General features: G+C 35.4%; 1 protein-coding gene across 1 annotated transcript; it reads right to left on the reverse strand.

Annotated features, from left to right (window-relative positions):
- Positions 1-11556: 11556 nt before the first annotated feature.
- On the reverse strand, positions 11557-19059 carry LOC127870354 (uncharacterized). Its single transcript, XM_052412979.1, has 6 exons — positions 18650-19059; positions 17274-18020; positions 15437-15604; positions 14013-14180; positions 13091-13173; positions 11557-12416 (listed from the first exon to the last, which is right to left on the reverse strand). Exons 1-6 carry the CDS (start codon positions 18897-18899, stop codon positions 11877-11879), a joined length of 1956 nt encoding a protein of 651 aa, XP_052268939.1. The 5' UTR covers positions 18900-19059; the 3' UTR covers positions 11557-11876.
- Positions 19060-20028: the final 969 nt, after the last annotated feature.

Below are 20028 nucleotides of genomic sequence, written 5' to 3' on the forward strand. Positions count from 1 at the left end.
CCTCATAAAGTGATGGAAAGCTCGTGGATCCTCATTCCTCAGCTCCACCATCAGCTTGTGATACAGTCCATGTTCAGGCCTTCTCAGTATCCACTGTCTGACCCACACAACTCTGTCTCTCCTTCTTCTCTCTTTTCTCCTTCTGTCAACAGCTTGTTGCAATCTGAGGAGGTTCTGATTCTGCTGCTGGACTAGTGCACCAATCACAACAAGTCTCACAGCATCCATGATAGAACACTTTTACTGTAACTGAGCAAATAAAAATGAGGTCTGCACTCAACGGTAGCTCTATTTAAAATGGAATCCTGACTCATTTCTCCCCGTATTTATAGCCAAATTCTGGTCCCGCTCCAACACCTCAATACCAACGCCAAACCAAAGTTCATCACTGCAATGGATCGCTACTTCAACGCCCGACACCGTTCCAGCAATTCCGTGTCCGTTCGAAAAACGCTTACAACCGCTCCACCAAAGTTTGTGCAACGATTAATCACCGCCCGGGCAAAGCTGGCGAAGCTGCGGTTGTCCAGCATTCAAGATTTCTGCGTTGGCCTTGCGGACCCAAACGTCCACGAACTTGCGTCTAGCGGTGCTAAACTTTGACTTAGCGTTGGTGGAACGGTGGTGAACTTTGTCGGAGCGGAAAATTGCCCGCTCCTCACCACTCGCAATATTTTGTGCAGCTCAAAACTTTCTGAGCGGTAGGAGGAACCATCAGCGGTGACCGAGCGTATACGGCATTGCCTTAACGGGGTCAACCTCTGTTTAACGGTCGTGAATGGTCGTGAACGGTAGCGAGCAGTGATGATTGTTTTTCACCGCTCCAGGAACGCTCAAGCAAAGTTCTGGCGGTGTGACCGGGCCTTTAGGAAGGTAGGCATGTATAAATGTAGTCTGAGAACAAGTGTCGTCTGCACCAAGAAAACTAATGAAGACAATCTTTTTTTAAAAATACGTCGGTATGTTGACGTCGGAATAGTATTGCATAATTGCATTAATATAATAATGTTTTTTTATTAATTTGAGCCTTCCCATGGGACTTTTCTCAACACTGTCGCTTCCAAAACACACATTAATAATGCCATGGAAACGGTTGCTAGAATATTCTTTGTTTTTACTGTATTAACAGCAGTATATCTGAGGGCTGTTTCATAAACTATTGTAACCATAAACATTATTGAGGAAATTTCATGCATAATGGCACTATATTACATAAGATAAATAACATGTCCTTACACGTGCTTTTCATGATATGTAATAAATAATTTTCCTACTTTACACTTTAGGAATTGCTGAAACAGTTATTTCGATCGTTATTCCTATGTTAATATTAATTAAACAACATGACGTATACGTATACATCGATAGAGCCTAAATAGCGTTGGATTTTGAGACATTCTTAAATGAAACGTTTATAGATAATAAAATTACAAAGAATGTGTTAAAACTGTCTACAGAATACACTATGTTCACTAATGAAAGACCTTTCGTGTTTACAATAAATGCTTGACATTGTTTTGCCGAGAAAGAGAACATCAGTTTTGAAAACGCTTTTTAAGTAATTTTCGATTTTTCGCAACGTAATATGTATTTCGCTAACCTTACCAAAGGCAGTCAATAAACATACCCACTCTTTTCCATCTAAAGCTAGTGTTCAAGTAGAAAATGCGATTCGTATGCCAGTTACTCGCTGCCATACACAACTTGAGCCCTAATCTGGGACAATATGGCTAAATACATTTGCATAAAGTGTAATCTCATATTAGCCTGTGTCGTCCTTCTAGACCCGTCGCTTGCCGCATATAGTATACTTGATTTTCAATTAGAAAAAAAAAACCTTATTAACGAAACATTACACAAAAGCGGAAAACAACGTCTTGGATAAGCCTGTGTGGACTGTACAGTTCAATCTGGGACGACATTTTATGCACATGCATTATACCCATTTTTCTCCAGAACGAGGCTCATTTGGGTCAGAGTCCGATGAAGAATGATCGTAATGACTGACCGTATTGACCAAAGCTAAACTAGAAGATTGTGTCACAGCTTTAAAAATGCTTACTCATTTTTATTAGGATTCGGTCATATTGAATGTTCCTGTATGAAGCTGATAATAAATAACAATGTGATTGAAACACACACGAAGCATATTCGTATACACTACGCTCAAGATTATTTCAATAACATGAACATAATGCGTTTGCTACACGCTCATGAACCTCGTACAAATCTCTAAGAAAAATACTTTATTGTTATATTCATGTATGTTTTATAAAAGTCAAAAGAAACGTTGCATCTGTTTTTGTTGATGGATTGTCGCCGAAAACGTGTAGTTGAAAATGTACTGCATTTCAAAAGCAATACAGGATAACTTGGTTTATTTAGACATTCGCCTGATAATTAAATCAACGTGTCAGGCATTGCATCAATATATCTTCTTTAAAACATTTAGTTTTTTGCTCTTTTGTTTCTAACTCGATTCGTTCTTATGTTTGCCCGAACGAGTGTTACGCTCCCACTTCAGTGATTACACTTATTTTAATAAAGTAAATATACATGAAGTACTCATTCCTGAAAAGTGGAAATAATAATTATCGGCGTACTTTCGCACAAATCACACTACCTTACATAGTATCTCAACGTGTTCCATTTCAATAGAAAGGGTCAGTGCGAAAACATATGTTTCATATGTATGTCTTTAGACACTGTTTGTTCTTGTCATGCATTAAAATGCACTATTGTCAAATTCTTACTCAACAAAACTTAAGATAAATCACGAAACAAACACTTGCAGCGTACTTTCTAAACAAAACGAAAAGTTAAACGAGATATGACAGTTTCCTGAGCAAATTTTTCAAATCAAATCTCGCAATGTTCAATTAACAACATAACTTAATGGTTCTGTTTCACCTAAAATGGCTATTGTAACTGTAAAACGAATTGCAGGAAGCGATCATGCAAGAAATTCCGTGCTTTGAAACTCGTCCAATGTGTAAAATGTGAATTATGCATTATATAATCAACATAATTCTGTGCGAACTAAATCCCTAAAATTAACTCAAATCTTTGCATTTTTGGTGCTAATTGTTTTCTAATGGAACCACTATTTCAAATGAAAAAGTAGGGACAAGTAACTCTAATTAATCATTAAGCTTTTCCAAGCGATTACTTCTTCTTTTACAATTAACTCAGATTGTTCACCGAAAAATGTTTTAGTTAATGTCATGGAACGTTTTACCCAAACCAACCATTTTAAAGCTTTAAAATAAAGTTATGAAATGAAGGCTACACCACGCATGTCAAGTGCAGTTATACAATGCTAAGATAGCTACCGGTTGTTGATGGTTTTCAAATTAAAGCATTAATGAAAATGTATTTTTGAAGTGTAGTTTGTCGGCATTGTATACATACATTTAATCGTAGCTCAAATGAGAGCGACGCAAAGTTACATTATCGCCTCTTAAGTAAATAATTTAACACGCATCAAACGGATGATTAAATACAAAAACGTTAAAATTGTCTTGAAAACGTTATGGGCAAACGTAATCGAGTGAAGCTCGGTTTACAATAACACGTTTTGCAGCTGTTTGCCGATTATAAAAAATACGCAAGTATTGGTTTAGCTACAAACGGCGACGTCTTTGTCAGCTTCTGCATAGGTTCATATGGGACGACAATAAATATTCAATAAATGCGTCTTTCACGTTTATGATTATCACATAATAAGTTTTAAGTTTGTTACACTTTACGTTTTAGATTGAGAACAATATTAAATGAGATGAAATTGGTTTATTACCGTTTCCTATGCATATATATATATATTGCTCATTTGCTAGATTACTGGTGACTGGTTTTAATTTTCTTAAGTCGAACGACATGCATATTTCATTTTATGTGCAAAAGACGTATCTCAATATGTTTTCGGACATTCATTGTCCGATACGATATGGTTGGACGATTTAATTTATTTTTGACGTTGTTAATTACATTGTCAATTTTTATAGAATGACATATGCACATGCATAAAATTCCGCATGTACTCACCAGGAATAGCAACTAGAAGACTACAATAAAACAATTAGCCACGGCTCGGGCGGCTGATCTCCCTTTCATCCCTGTAAGGAACCTATTTTCACAGACTCACGGTTTTATTTTCCAGATTGTAAACAATTGACATCCCTGAATAAAAATTAATATCCTCAATTTTGATCTCTAGTGTGCTGACTGAAGTATTGTCCTTGACTGGCACTACTGTCGATAATGTGTATTTGAGATTGAAACACGCCTTTGAAGAACTTTGTGTTTTCTTGTTTTATGCTTTTTTGTTTTTCTAAATATTTTGTCCGCCAAGGACGCAAAGATGGATACAATGAACTAGATTGGGGTCTCTCTAAAGTGCTATGTTTCTACTGTCGTAATTTCTTTTACGAACAACACATTACTGATCGTGGACTTTATTTGATTGTTTAGACTTTGGTACGATGTGATGTCAGTCCATCCGTGAAGATAAATTTCTTTGCGCCCGTTTGTGATCTATTCCCGATACAAAAGTCCATGCGTCACCCGTTTACGATTACATAGGTCCGTTAAGAGCGTTCCAATTGAGATAAATGGGTTTTTAAATATGCTTTTTCTGTGTCCTCGCTGTTTTGCAACCGCACACGAACACATGTCAATGCGGTCAATGAAATTCAACGATCAACACGATCACCAAGATCAAAGCTCTTCGTTACGAAACAATACAATTGTGGTACATTGTATATCTATTATATTATAATTTTCGCAAAGTAAACAATGAGTATGATTTCATATCACGTAGGTTGTATCGTCTTTTTTCTGTGAATATGCTGTCAGATAGGCCATCAAAACGAAAAACCAAAATTAATGTACGCACAATTTTATATATGCTCTGCTCTGCTCTACTGTGCTCTGCTCTGCTCTGCTCTACTGTGCTCTGCTCTACTGTGCTCTGCTCTGCTCTGCTCTGCTCTACTCTGCTCTTCTCTACTCTGCTCTGCTCTGCTCTGCTCTACTGTGCTCTGCTCTACTCTGCTCTACTCTGCTCTGCTCTACTCTACTCTACTCTGCTCTGCTCTGCTCTGCTCTGCTCTGCTCTGCTCTACTCTACTCTACTCTACTCTACTCTACTCTACTCTACTCTACTCTACTCTACTCTACTCTACTCTACTCTACTCTACTCTACTCTACTCTACTCTACTCTACTCTACTCTACTCTACTCTACTCTACTCTACTCTACTCTACTCTACTCTACCCGACCCTACTCTACTCTACTCTACTCTACTCTCTCTACTCTACTCTACTCTACTCTACTCTACTCTCTCTACTCTACGCGACTCGACGCGAAGCGTACGCGACGTCGCGCACACGCACGCAACGCCACGCAACCCACTCCACGCCACGCCACTCCACCCACTCCACTCCACGCCATCCACCTACCAACCATACCAGACCAGACCATACCATGACCATACCATACCAATAGAACCATACAAACCATACCATACCATAACATACCATACCATACCATACCATACCAACCATACCATACCATACACCCACACCATACCATACCCATACCCATTACCATAACCACACCACACACACCACACCAAAACAACGACCACACCACACCACCACCCACACCACACCATAACATAATATACTATACTATACAGATACTTTATATACGATAATATACTATAATATGATATAATCTAATATAATATAATTAAGAATTAGTAAACCCTATTGAGGTCCCTATGGCATTATAGTGACCAGCCAGGCAGCCACAAACCGTATATGGACCGAAGCCGTAGGCTGAGGTCCATATACAGTTTTTGGCTGCCTGGCTGGTCACTATAATGCCATTGGGACCGAAGTGGAGTTTACTATTTCTTATATTACACAGAAGAGTGTCCCATGTATCATCGTACAGTGTTGTACCGGCTTTCCGTACTTTTATATTTTATGCAACTGAATGCACAAACGATGACGTATATCGTGTGACGTAGTTTCTCTGACGAAACATTTCAGTTGGAGCTAAATTCTCTAGATGTTAAGGATATATCGGACGTGGTGTTTTTTAATAGTTAGTTGTTTGTGTAAGGCATCGAACGAATGACAAACGTATTTCGGATTGTGTGTTTATCATGCATAATTTTAACTTCGATAGGAATACAATAAAATAGTGTGATTTAAAATAAGTTTCGATACGGGGATGAAAAAATAGAAAATGGAAGTCAATATCGTTTTGGCTTTATTGTTCTAAACATTGGATGTTAACGTTGGCATTGAGGTCAGCGTGTCGTTTATTCTAAATTATATTTTTTTTACTCTTGTTAATGCTGAATTAGTTTCAATGCTGTTTAATAAAACGCTTCAACACATTGCACATTTAGTGGTGTGTAACCCCGAACGGTCCATATACAAAAAATAGTGACCGGCCCATATACTATTAGATTCCTCTATCGCATTTTACAGACTGAAACCGGTCATATAGATATAGAAGGACCAATATCTCTGAGGTGTAATATTATAATATAGTGTCTCCATCGTGGATATATGTTTGGTGTAATTATTTTCACGCCTGCGCAGGTACTTCGTTAAATTAGTGCATTTTCATCATATGCACAGTGTCACCGTAAACTGGGTTAAATATTAACGTGTATTTGCAGAAAAGAAACATATTTTAACCTAGTCGATTTGCTAAGCCGATTAAAGTGTTATCCAGAAGTATCCAGAAGTATCACTATTGAATTTGTCATCGTTTATTGCATTGATTTGAATTTAATCTATTAAGATTAGTGCAAATCTTTAAAATAATACACCTTTTTTGTACCAAAAATCTTAAAACATTCACTATTCACACTAATTAGATATACACATATATAAACGATATAAAATGTAAAATGTTCCATTATTTTATATTTTTCGCATGATATTTATTATGTTCTCAAATTATTGTTTACCAAATCAATTATGTTATGTATATGGTGTGTACTTTTTGAGCTGGAATAATAATTATTTCTCATTTCACAATAATCAGAATCAAATCATTGATTGTTTTTTGTTTTTATTAGGGATGGCAACGAATACCGATATTGGTATTCGGATATTCGGTCATCCTTCCGAACGAATATTCGGATATTCGGTCAACATCTGTTAGAAAAAAATCAACTATGTTTACCGTACCATTACTCCATGAATTCTACTTTCGTTTTTACCGGAAGTTCCCCGGAAGTGACTAAATATTGACACAGCATTGCCGTCGCTAATTGTTAAAATTGAATGACGAAAACTGTTTTTTAACTTTTAATATTGTAAATCAACAATAGAACGAGAAACATAATATTTACATGACGACAAAACAATTACATAACAAAACAGTTAGATCTATAAATAATTTAAGCTAAACTTAAAGATAGTATTTACATAGCGAACACGTGCTTTAATATTGTACATCAACAATAGAACGAGAAACATAATATTTACATGACGACAAAATAATTACATGACAAAACAGTTAGATCTATAAATAATTTGAACTGAACTTAAACGTATTATTTACATAGCGAACACATGCAAACAAAACACCGTTGCCACATTTAAAAGTCACTCGGATCGGCGTCACTGGGCACATGAACATTGTTCTTATTTAAAAACACGATTGCGTCGACCAGATCACTGGCGAGTCTATTTCTTAGTTTATTGATGAGCAATCCAGTGGTTGAGAATATGCGCTCAGATGGCATAGAAGTTGCAGGTACATATAGAACACTCCTAGCAACATACGCGACTTTCGGAAATCCGCTCTCGCGACGTTTCCACCACTTAAGAGGTTTAGCGGTTGGCTCCATTTTCACAAGCAAATATCTCTGAAGTTCGTCAGAATTCTCTTGCTCGGTTAGAGGTTGAGTAAATTATTTTCTAAAAGCTTTTTTGATTGGACAACGTGATTATAACCATACGATCTTTTTTTGTTTTTCACACCAAGTCGGCACTTCCTTTACTTATTTAATCTTTTATCATGTTAAATGTAATTCGAGTTATTAGATCAAGACGGGTCGGTGTTTTAATTGCCATACGGTCTTATTTGTTTTTTTTACACCAAGTCGGCTTTTCCTTTACTCATTTAATCTTTGATAATTTTAAATGTAATTCGAGTCATTGGATCAAGTGCAGGTCGGTGTTTTGATTGCCGATGCGATTAGAACCTATCATAATTTTGACACAAAGTGACTGTCTTTGTTAGGCAATTAGCGGGATTTATGACCGGTATACTGTCATCACCATAGCGACGAATTATCCGGACTAAACATTATGACACGAGGAACGACTTTTTGTACAATGTTTAAAGCAAATTTCACGAATACAAAGTCTTTGAAATTACTCGATTTTTTGATTTTTTTCTTCCGAATATTCGATTCGGAAAATAGTATCCGAATATTCGGTCCGTGACCGAATATTCGGATATTCGGATATTCGTTGACATCCCTAGTTTTTATCCCAATATTAAAACAAAAACGTCTATGATCGAAAAATAAATAGTATAGTGGATAATTTTCACTGTTTTCAGGGTTTTTTCTGAGTGTTCGCTGACTTATTCTGATGAAATCAAATCGACAGCATATGTGATATAAATATTGAGAGGAACAATTGTATTCACCAGACAATGAAATACTGCAACTGTGTATAACGTGGAATAAAAAACTAAAAAACACCTAAACATTCTCTTAGTTCGTGAAGTTGACGCAACATTGAATATGATGACGTCTTTTAAAAGACTGTGAAACTATATGAAGATGGCCGATGTGTGTATACATGTATATCAAATAGAATAATAAATATTGGGCGCTCTTGCATTTTGTGTGTTCCATCATTATATAACGGTTATCTCATTCTATTTGATCTGTGTTAACCGTCAACCGCATTCGGTAATGCATAGCTTATATTAACACAATCAGGAAAGCGTGTTTTGAAAAATCCAAACAATTTTCATCATCGCACAATAGTGTTACATAAATTTTAATACAATATATATAGGGAAACTCATATGATTCGCGTAATGTGAAAATAATTATCATGCTATAATTCGACCACGAAACTTGACGTGACTTAATACCGAACAATACGGAATGGAGCTACGCTGGCCGTATATGACATAAGACCAACCAATGCGAAAGACATCGGACCTCGGACAAATCCGATAAAATTCGACGAGGTCCGATAATATTTCCCAAATTGTCGGACCTCGTGTCCGACAAGAAAAAAAAAAAAACAATATGTAAAACTTTGATTAAAAATGAACACGAAACTAGGAATATTAAAAAAAGGTCTAATTCATGTTTATTTTACTTCGATAGATTATTTAACTTTAAAATCAATTTTCCAACCAGTCGAACTGGCTGTCTTTGCTGGTGACGTAACAAACTCCAAGCGCGATTCTTAGAACCAGTTAAATATTGCACATTGTTTCGTGACGTAGGCTGGATCACAAAATTACAGCTCCCGCGAATAAAATTCGTAGCGAGTCAAGTCGAGATATGAAACTAATATTAATACAAAATAAACGCTAATCACTTTCTTACTGATATCATGATATGGCTGGAAAGTGAGCGGCATTTAAAATTTAACAACTTTTAATAAAACGGCGAAACATACTTGTCTCGGCACGGACGAAAAACGAGGTCCGATAAAATCTGGCGAGGTCCGACAAATTTTAAAAGTTATCGGACCTCGTGTCCGACAAGATTTTTGCGTCTTTCGCATTGGTTGCATAAGACCCATTTTCGCATATTATCTTATCAATGCTTATATGAATTTGATCGCTATAATCCAAGGCGTATTCGACACGGAATTATTGTCAAGGTTTTTCATTTTGTCAATATTTATCATATTGCTGACATCAATATCCATACTGTTTTCATTTTCAGTCGAGAAATGATATCAAGATTATTTGTATAGTAGTAGTACGGTAGCTTTCTCTACACAAGTGAGATTTATTTGTACTGGTAAATTGCTGTCATTCTCACCATTCGGACTCGACGATCGGCTCGAATAAAAATGTTAGTCGCTTAAAAGTACAAATTACTCATATTGAGCACGATATTATTGTTATTATTATTATTATTATTATTATTATTATTATTATTATTATTATTATTTTAGTGTTAATATTATTATTATTATTATTATTATTATTATTATTATTATTATTATTATTATTATTATTAGTTATTTTTTTTATTATTATTATATAGCTTTTAGAAAATTATACCTAAAAAATCCCATTGGAAAAAAAATCCCATGGAATAAAAATCCCTTTTTTTTTTAAACACGATTGAACGCGTTAAAATCGCGAGAATTGTTTATCATTTGTTAAAATGTAGTGTTTCTGAACGTTACATGAATAAATCTCTAAAAATCAGAAAAAAATCCCATGGGATTTTTTTTTCCCATAAAAAATGGGATTTTTTTCTATCAACGAAAATTGAACGAAAATAAGCACAAATGCTTTAACAAATCTTAAAATTGATAACTTAGCCTAAACGAACTTGTTTTATTTTTTTGAAAATCCCATGAAAATTTTTCTCCCATAAAAAAAAGCTGGAGAAAAATCCCATGGGAAAACCGAAATACACATGGGGAAAAGAAAAATCCCATGGGAATATTCAAAAATCCCATGGGATCCCAATTTTGCAAATAAAGTTCATTGTGAAGAAAACGCGTGATTTAAGCAAAAATAACCAATTATTAATCACAAGTAAGACTTTTATCTTATACTTTATCACAAATAAGCAAATCTTCAAGAAAAAGGTTACTTAAGTTTGCGAAATTTCGATTTCGCAAAGTTTTTCCGGTGGCCGTTTTCAGCGAAGATTAGTTCATTTAAGAATGTACAGAAACATACATTCTTAACCAATTTAACAACGTAAGAACCTTTATAGGTTGTGGCATGGTGGAGTTTTAAATTTGTTAATGTATCTCAAAAAAGAGGGGGCGCGCGTGATTAACGGCCGTTTGTCCTAGTATGGTGATGCGCGTCCGAGTATGATGCACCCAGTCCGAGTATAACGCTGACATTCCTAATTAAATAAATCCAGTCCGAGTAAAATGCAACAAGTCCGATTAATTAGATTCCTAAAATTTTAGTAAACTGGCGGCAAAATTTTCTTTCGAATAACCTTTCCTCTGAAATTTTCCAGGGTTAAAATGAACTTGAGTTGATTATGAATATGGTGTTTACAAATGCTCTTAGACCGGCAAATTTGTTACAAGTCGTGTGAGATAATGCATGCTAGTTTTCCAAAACATATATTACATTTAAAAGAGCTTGTCTTATTTACCAAGTTTGAATTCCTGCGAAAAGTGCAATCTCTTGACGCAAATGCCTAGGATACATTTACCTTATATAACGTGCTCTATTATATAAATTTACATTCATACATTTTTCTTTTTAACTAATCCAGTTTGTTTGTTCAGTAAAACTCATATGCGCTCCACACCAGTTAATGTATCATATAGCTGTACACAAATTAGCGTGTGTCTTTTATTTGCCGAATAACATTGCAATTACCAAGATAACTGGATATACATGTAATAAGACAAATTATATTTCACAGTACAATCCATAAAGAAACACCAACCTACCATTTACTCACTGAGCAAAGTATAAAGTGTACACAAGCAACCACAACTATTACAAATTTACGATTCGTAAATTCAGTTAGTGACTGTACATAGTCACTAAATCTTTCGAAAAATAAATTCAACATCTTATGTTAAGTATAATATTGCAATTAAATTGATGGTTCGTGCGTTACAAGTATGATGCAATATATTCCTTATCAATCAGTTATCTTCTCCGTATTTTCATTTCCGAACTTGATAACGACTTCTCATAGCCAAGCCAGTCATACCAAATAAGTCCTGATACAAATCCTCTTACATTTCTGTCTCCGCCATAAGACCCATTTAAATCTGAAGACCCGCATGCGTTGAACCACCAGGCGCTTCGCAACAACTTAGCGCAGTTACTAGAATAAGTATTATCACGATCTTTAGCACTGAACGCCTTGTTGTTTGAATCCGACATACTGTCTCCCGCAGTTCCACTATAATCTGCAATCGTCAACCTGTACAAATCATTCTCCCCTGCAACTGCAAACTGTTGGTATGACGCAAACCTGGTTTCCCCTCCTACTCTTAAATCAACTCGTAGTCTGTAATCCCCTGAGCCTGTCAGTGCAAAGATTTTCTCATTACCGAGCCAGAAATTCTGTTCATCGCCGAACCCGGCCTTGTATTCGGCCCAAGATTTGTAGAAGTCGCTTGCGGACACCCGTCTCTGTATTACCGTCCACCCTCCTCCATCTATCTCCATGTCACACCTGACCTGTATGTACACAAGATACATTATACGTTAAATGGACTCCGAATCTCCATGGAACACAGTTTATACATTATGTGCAATACTGACAATTTAGTTCGAAGCATGTTTGTCCCGCGTCAGATCTTTGATATATAAGCAACATAAATTAAACGTGTATAAAAATCAAAGCGCTGAAGGCACTGAAGTTGTTCGCTGTTGTCGTCCTTGATTAGCTTGTGCGCATTGCACAGGCTAATCAGTGTGCACAGGCCACTCTTATTTGATATGCATTAAGCCCCGTTTTCCCTGAAAGCAGCCAATATGTACAGATTTCAATGATAAACACTAGACTGGCCAGTGTCGACTTACAAGCTGATAAATACACCCACTGCAGTAGTATAGCAGACACTCCTAAGCATTCGTCGTCTGCAGTGCAGACAGGCAGCGGTTATCGTTCCTAGCATAGTGAGTTACAGTCCTTAGCGTAACTTAGCTAGCTAAGCACATACCGATTTGCAAAACATGCTCTGTAAATTTAGTCGGCCGCTAACGTGACCAACTAAAAATGCATATGCCTGCGTATAGACTTGCTCTAGCTTTATAAAACATTCTGCTTTTGCGTTCATGCTTCCACTTCCAGTAAGTAAATGGTAGATGCTGTCAGGCGCTTAAACGACATTTATTAATTTGTGACTTACCTGAAATATAACGCCCGGGTTCGGATAGATGGTATAAATCCCGGTATCACGGAACCCCGAAGTGTACCAGTCCTTACAGTCACCTGGTGTAGCGGAAAAGTTCTGATGTTGCTTTACTTGATATACAAAAAACTACTTTGAAACTATCACAAGTGAAGAAAGGTCTGGTACTTTTGAGTAAAAATAATAAACTAACTTTATATGTACGAAATTTGGAGATTCGGTAATTAAAATGACTGCTCTTGTTTTTCAATAAATCGTTGCGATGACAATACGTTTTGTTTATGTTCTGTTAATGTAAACACACTTGCGTGAAAACAACGGTAAACCTTTTTAGAAGAGCATCGTTTGCTTATTCATAATCGGTAATGGGAGGAGTAACAGTGACGCGATGATTAATGGCACACGTTGCAGTAAAAGTTGCTTTATTCCGTACGTTTTATACAACAAACACCATGCCCAGTATACTTTGTACTATAATATTTTCATATTTCATCATAATATCTTCGGTAATATGTGTATGTAGATAACTGGCCATAAACTATGAATATGGTTTGAGAATGCTGACATCATGATAATTGTAGCTGTGTAGACTGTGAGAATAATTGGCAAAATACAAATACAATGTAGGTTATTTTATTGAAAGGAGAGTTGCGATATTCCTGATTTTCTATAACAATTGATAGCAGAGCAATATTCAGAATGCCAATGTTTCTTAAAACATGTAGATATATGAGCTACTCCAGGTTTCTACAATTAAATTAGCTTAACCCAACGCAGTCCACATATCGTCGAAAGTTCTTAAAAAAAAGAGAAAAGTAGACAGTTTATGATATTAATTGTTGTTAATTAATTACTTGACATCTTAGCAAATAAATAACAAAATATAGCTAAAATTTATAAACTATCATGTTCCACTTACGTTGTATAACACATGAGACAGAGTCATTCCAGCCAGTTGCATTGCACTCTATCACTGACGAGCCGTTTAGTCTGTAGCCTGCGTTACACTGCACAATAGCCTGCTTCTGGTAGGTAGTGCCATTGGGGGCTGTGGCCACACCATTTTCTGGGGCAGCACTTCCACAGTCTTAGGTACAAATATATTACAAGGAAAATGTTAAACAAAACAAACAAAATGATATACTTATAACTAAAGTAGATACAAATTGATTAACTTCTAAGTTGTTTTGGGGAAATTGTTATTAAGTTTGTGAAGATACAATATTGGAATATGGGACCGAAATGAATGTACTAATTTCAAAATAAATCATAATACAGGGATGGAAACTAGCGGTGGACAACTATAAATAAATTCCATAAATGTTTGCTCGGGCCCAAACATTTTTAGAGAAAACAAACATGTCTTCTGTACATTTTTTTTAAAGAATAAGGTGGAGCATCATGACCAACATTTTAGTTTATAGCGCTGGTTGATAGCACACCTACAAGTTGCTATATTTTATAACATTTCTGAGCTCTGCTCTGCAGAACGACACAAGTGTAAAGCAGTTGTCAGTTACTGGTATAAGAATGTACACTTGGTAGAGGTAAAATCAGCTAACCCAGGCAAATTGCAAGTTTGTTCACTCACCGCCATGATATGATTGATATACTGTTGACGACATAGAAAATTACAACTAAAGAAGCAAACACGGACACGATTCGTCGTCAGAAATCAGAGTGAGTACCATGACTGAACCATGTACAGAATATTATTACCATATTTTGTTACAGATGGCTGATTCAGACCAGGTAGAATCTTAGTTGCATAAGATGATGCTCATTCCGCTCGGTATATAACCTTGATAAAAGGATATTTTAACAACAGTTCCATAAGTTGTTGCTGCGGTGTTTACTGTTCCATGGTCTGACATTGGGTCACCACAAGAAAAAACTTGTCAAAATAATAAAAAGTGATTGGTTGATTTCGAGCATTTTGAATGGGTCAGAATCTACAACTAAAATGTCATTGTATATTTCATATAGCGACATTGTTTTAAAATTTACAATTGTTGGCCATACTTACACTTACTTAGCAAAATGCAAATAATTATGTTATCAATTCATTGTGTAGAAAAAAAATTTAACGAATAAAGTCTACATCTAAGTTTATAGCCCTGGTTGATAGCACACTTACAGGTTGCTATAGTTTATAACATTCCTGAGCTCTGCTCTAAAAATGTGTCGAAGAACGACACACGTGTAGAGCAGTTGTACGTTACTGGCATATGTATGTACTGGTACAACCAACTAACCCAGGAATAATCAAACTAAAGAAACAAGCACAACGTTTAAGAAATAAGAATGTGTACCAGGACTGAATTATGCCTAGTAATTTCTTACCATATGGGTTACACGTGGCTGAGTCAGACCAGACAGAGTCAGCGTTGCATTTGACGATGTTCTCTCCGCTCAATACGTAACCGTGGTTGCATGATATTTTAACAACAGTTCCATACTTTGTTACTGTGGTGTTTACTGTACCATGTTCTGGTGTTGGGTCACCACAATCTGAAGAGAAAACTTGTCTCAATAATTAAACGTGATTGATGGATTCTGAGCTGGTTCTAATGGGTTACAATCTACAACATACATCTAAAATGTTATTGCCTATTTCCTGTAGCGACATATGTACATGAATTTACCATAGTTGGCTATCCTAAAAATATCAATAGCAAAATGCAAATAATGTAGAAAAAATCGGCACCTTTGACAAACTTTATATGAAGGCATATAACGGCCACATGGGGATGGGTCTTTCAATAAAAATGTAAAATCAAAACTGGTATGATGCTTAAGACGAAACAGTGATGGCGACAAAACTAAAAATGCATCATGATGATTATAATGATTTTGATTTAGATTATAATCATGTTCTCGTTAATAATGAAGATATTTATGAGGATAGGATAATGATGATACTGATGATGATGATGATGATGATGATGATGAAGAAGATGGTGGTGGTGGTGATGATGATGATGATGATGATGATGATGATGATGATGATGATGATGATGATGATGATGATGATGATGATGATGATGATGATGATGATGATGATGATGATGATGATGATGATGATGATGATGATGATGATGATGATGATGATGGTGGTGGTGTATACATACTCAGTCAGTAGCTGTATTTGGGAATTTTTCATTAATTCGCTTAATTATTTATTCTTGACCTATGTACTTTGTAGTCTCTTTTTCAGGACAGACAACTAGTAACTGGCTATAACTCTTCTCTATACATATAATCTGAAGTTTAAGTATGTATATATACTTTCAGAGTTAGAAATATTTTCCATTATTAAACGTTTGTCATTATAATCAGCATAAAATTAATTATTCATGTTCTATAAAGTAATATTCTTAATCTTAACTCTATCTCGCCATTATACATTTATGTTCTCACTTGTCTCCGGTGATCAAATTTGAACCCATGGTCTTACTGTTCTTATCTTGATATCTTTAAACATGGATAGATTTTATATCACATTTCCTATTTTATTTTATAATACTTTTGGACTTAACTTATGTCACGGAATATGACGTGTTTGCTCAGCAGTGTAGACTGGAATAGTTGAATCTATCGACTGATACTATGGTAACCGATTAAAGTCCTGTTACGCATTTCATTGTTTATTTTTTAGTGTACATAGTGCGTCTTCAATTATGCAATACATGCCTCAGATTTTAAAACAATACCACATATCTATTTTATTTGTTAAGTCTTCAAATTTGTGATCATAATTATTCATGTAAATTATATTTACCTGATATTGCATTTGTTTTTATTAATTGATTGTAAAATTATCACGATTATATAATCCGATCTATTCACACTGTTAACTTAAATCACTTATTATTCTTAACCGACGACTCATTTTAATGAACCTATCCAGTTTGCTGAGTAGCCACGTCATTATCAAAGGGAGCCTTCCGGGAGATTTAAGACGAATAAAAAAATGATTAACCTAAATGTAGCTATCTCAAATAAATCATTTTAAATCAATGAGTCATACATATGCCAAAGTGTATTTAATTTGGAAGAATGTATGTGTGTGTGGTACTTGGTTTTTCGGTTATATTCTTTGCAGTGTCGGCAAATGTCTACGGTCATATTTTTAAAGTATGTGACGTTTCGTTAACAGTACAATAATAACCCCACTTACCTATACAGCACTTGTCAGTCCTTCTTTTCAGCCCTTCGATCGCTCTCGAAAAGCCATCCAGCGTGTTCAATCCATCTTTCAGTCTTACGATGTTTGCATCTGATTGGTTTATCCTCACACTCAGTTTGTTTTGTTCGGCGATCAACGACTTGGAAAGATCTTTCAATTGAACGGAAATTTGCGATTCCAGATCTTTATAAACTGCCAAATTCGCCGTTGTGGATTCTTCAAACCTGTTTTGAAGAGCCTTGACTCTGTCGTCGAATTTCGTTTTAACGCCTGCGTTCAACTGGAGAAGTTCATCTTTTAAGTTCTTGATGATTTCGTTTCTTTCTTTTTTCTCGACCATTTCGTTGACTTCGAGCTTATTCACTTCACCTTCCAGTCTAATGATGTTCGCATCTGTCTGGTCAATCCTCGTACTCAGTTTGTTTTGTTCGGAGATTACGGACTGGGAAAGGTTATGTATTTGATCGAACAAAGAGACTTTGACGTTCACGTGCGATTTTAGTTCATTGTAACCTTTCATCATAGCAGCTGCGGTTTCTTCAAACTTCTTTTGGAGCGCGTTGAATCTGTCGTCGCATTTTTTTTCAATGTCGGCTTTAGCTGTTCTTTTAGATGAGTTTTTTACCACGTGAATCTCATTAACTGTACTGAATAATCGATTCAGTCGGTTTTCATGTGCATTCAATTTAATTTTGAGATCTGTAATCTGCTTTTGATTAACACCTGCCATTCCTTGACCTATTGATAAAAGTAAAGAAAGAAAACTTTACTTGAGTTTATTCAATTCTCTAGCTGCATTCTGATTATGTGAAAACTATTGCTTTAATATATTATTCTTTTATGAAATTCATTACTTTAAGTTACACTATCAGCTTTATTTGGGTCATTATCAAACTCGGCTTTGATGCCATACTTTTCATGTGTTCAAACCCTGTCGATTAGCGACATATACAACTTTATTTGTATTATTTTATTAATTTACTCATATTATGACCAAACTATAAAACATATTTGTATATGTGTTATTAATAATGTGTATGTTACATTACCACATTTACTTGTTTTTTTTAATTTTAATAAGATTAGCCATTCTGACATTATCACTTTCTTTTCTATTCACCCATGTATTTCTATAACCATAAAAGACTATGTTTCAGACATATTGTACACATCAGAATCTTTAGTTACGAGTCGTTATAATTGCAAAATTGGCTAAGGAACACATCTGGAGAACGATTTTTTCAAATATTGAACGTAAATATTTAATTACCGGAGACGCTTGTCATTAAAATTCTTTGATATATGATTACAATATTTTCATTAAATTTATTCCGTATGTTCCTCCCTCTGTCACTAGTCGTACTCACCATAGTCAGGGAACGGTCCGCCAATATTGGACCCAGCGCTAGCGTTCCTCTGATCGACCACCATTTGCTCGACAGTCATTTTCAGTTCGGAGATCTGAAACCGGATGTCGATGATTTCACGATCAACAAAACTCTTAATGGACGTCAATCTTTTGTCCAGCTTTGCCACGTCATGCGCCTGTCCGGTCACGTGACGGTACGACATCAGGACGATCGCGAAGCAGACAACAATGGCCATATGTCGCGACATGGCGCCTTTTTAGTTTCGTTGTTTTATTTCTAATATTTATTTCTAAGTTATGTACACACTGCTATCCGTAAAGTACAGTAATGTTGATTTTTATATCAACGCTTATAGCCCACACGATTCAAACAGTAATAACAATCAAGCTCACAAGCTCACACTTGATGTACAGTACAGACTTACTATTTAATGATTCCAAAAAACAAACGTTATTCCGCAGCTACAGTCCGGATGTCTCTAATTCAAACTGAAGTGTGGCACTTGAAAAGCATGCCTTGGGCAAATATAATACTTCAACCTCTTGGAATAATGGTTAAAAACAAAATTATAAGATACGAATGTTGCATTAAATGCCAGCTATCTATTGGAAAGAAAACCGAACAAAAGTTGTTTGTTTTCATTGTTATCTAAAAGAATCGGATTGTCAGATCGGCTTATCTTTTAATAATTATTATTTTGTTTCAATTTTCTACTTGAATAAGATTATGCAAAGGCATGAACAAATCTTCACAATCTCAATTTAACATTTCTAAAGTTACGTTTAGATCTATAAAAGATAATTCAAGTATAAATAATGTAGCAGAACTATCGCACGCTTAAAATTTAATTTAGAACATAGTATTACTGTAAGCTAAATTGATTGACAACTCAACATAGAATACCAAAACCAAGTTTAAGATCGACACAAACAATTAAGGTCGATTGGATTGTTGTGGGAAGAAACTACGTGTTAACGTCTTAAAGGGACCGTCAACCAGCTTGACGAAAAAAAGAAAAGTTTTAAAATACCGTATTTTTTACAATTATTAGTTTGTATTGATTAAAATATAACGATTGCTAATTTACATTTCTTGAAAAAGTTGTTAAGTTTTCATATATTCAGTATATTCGGATAAAGTTTAACTGGGTATGTGTACCAGGTAACTGCCAGTTAACTATAAATAACGCAAGTAGAATGATCATCATCGCCACGTGGTAAACCCAGGAATGCAAATCGTGCATGCGTAGTGAATTGTATATATTTGATAAAAACGATCTACTTGCGTAATTTATAGTGTGTATATCGTTATGTCACCCATTTTCGCGATGTACTTTCGATTTTACATCGCGAAATTTTATTACAGAAAATACTGAA

The sequence above is a fragment of the Dreissena polymorpha genome, chromosome 2 (assembly GCF_020536995.1).
Source record: "Dreissena polymorpha isolate Duluth1 chromosome 2, UMN_Dpol_1.0, whole genome shotgun sequence".
NCBI classification, from domain to species: domain Eukaryota; kingdom Metazoa; phylum Mollusca; class Bivalvia; order Myida; family Dreissenidae; genus Dreissena; species Dreissena polymorpha.

What these genes read in the sequence shown, in the direction of transcription:
- LOC127870354 (XM_052412979.1), bottom strand. Translation starts at nt 18,899, where the DNA reads ATGTCGCGACATATGGCCATTGTTGTCTGCTTCGCGATCGTCCTGATG. An exon ending in TGTCTCATGTGTTATACAAC is followed by an intron (nt 13,174 to 14,012) that starts GTAAGTGGAACA and finishes CCGCTACACCAG; the next exon opens with GTGACTGTAAGGACTGGTAC. An exon ending in ACCCGGGCGTTATATTTCAG is followed by an intron (nt 12,417 to 13,090) that starts GTAAGTCACAAA and finishes GTGTACATACAG; the next exon opens with GTCAGGTGTGACATGGAGAT.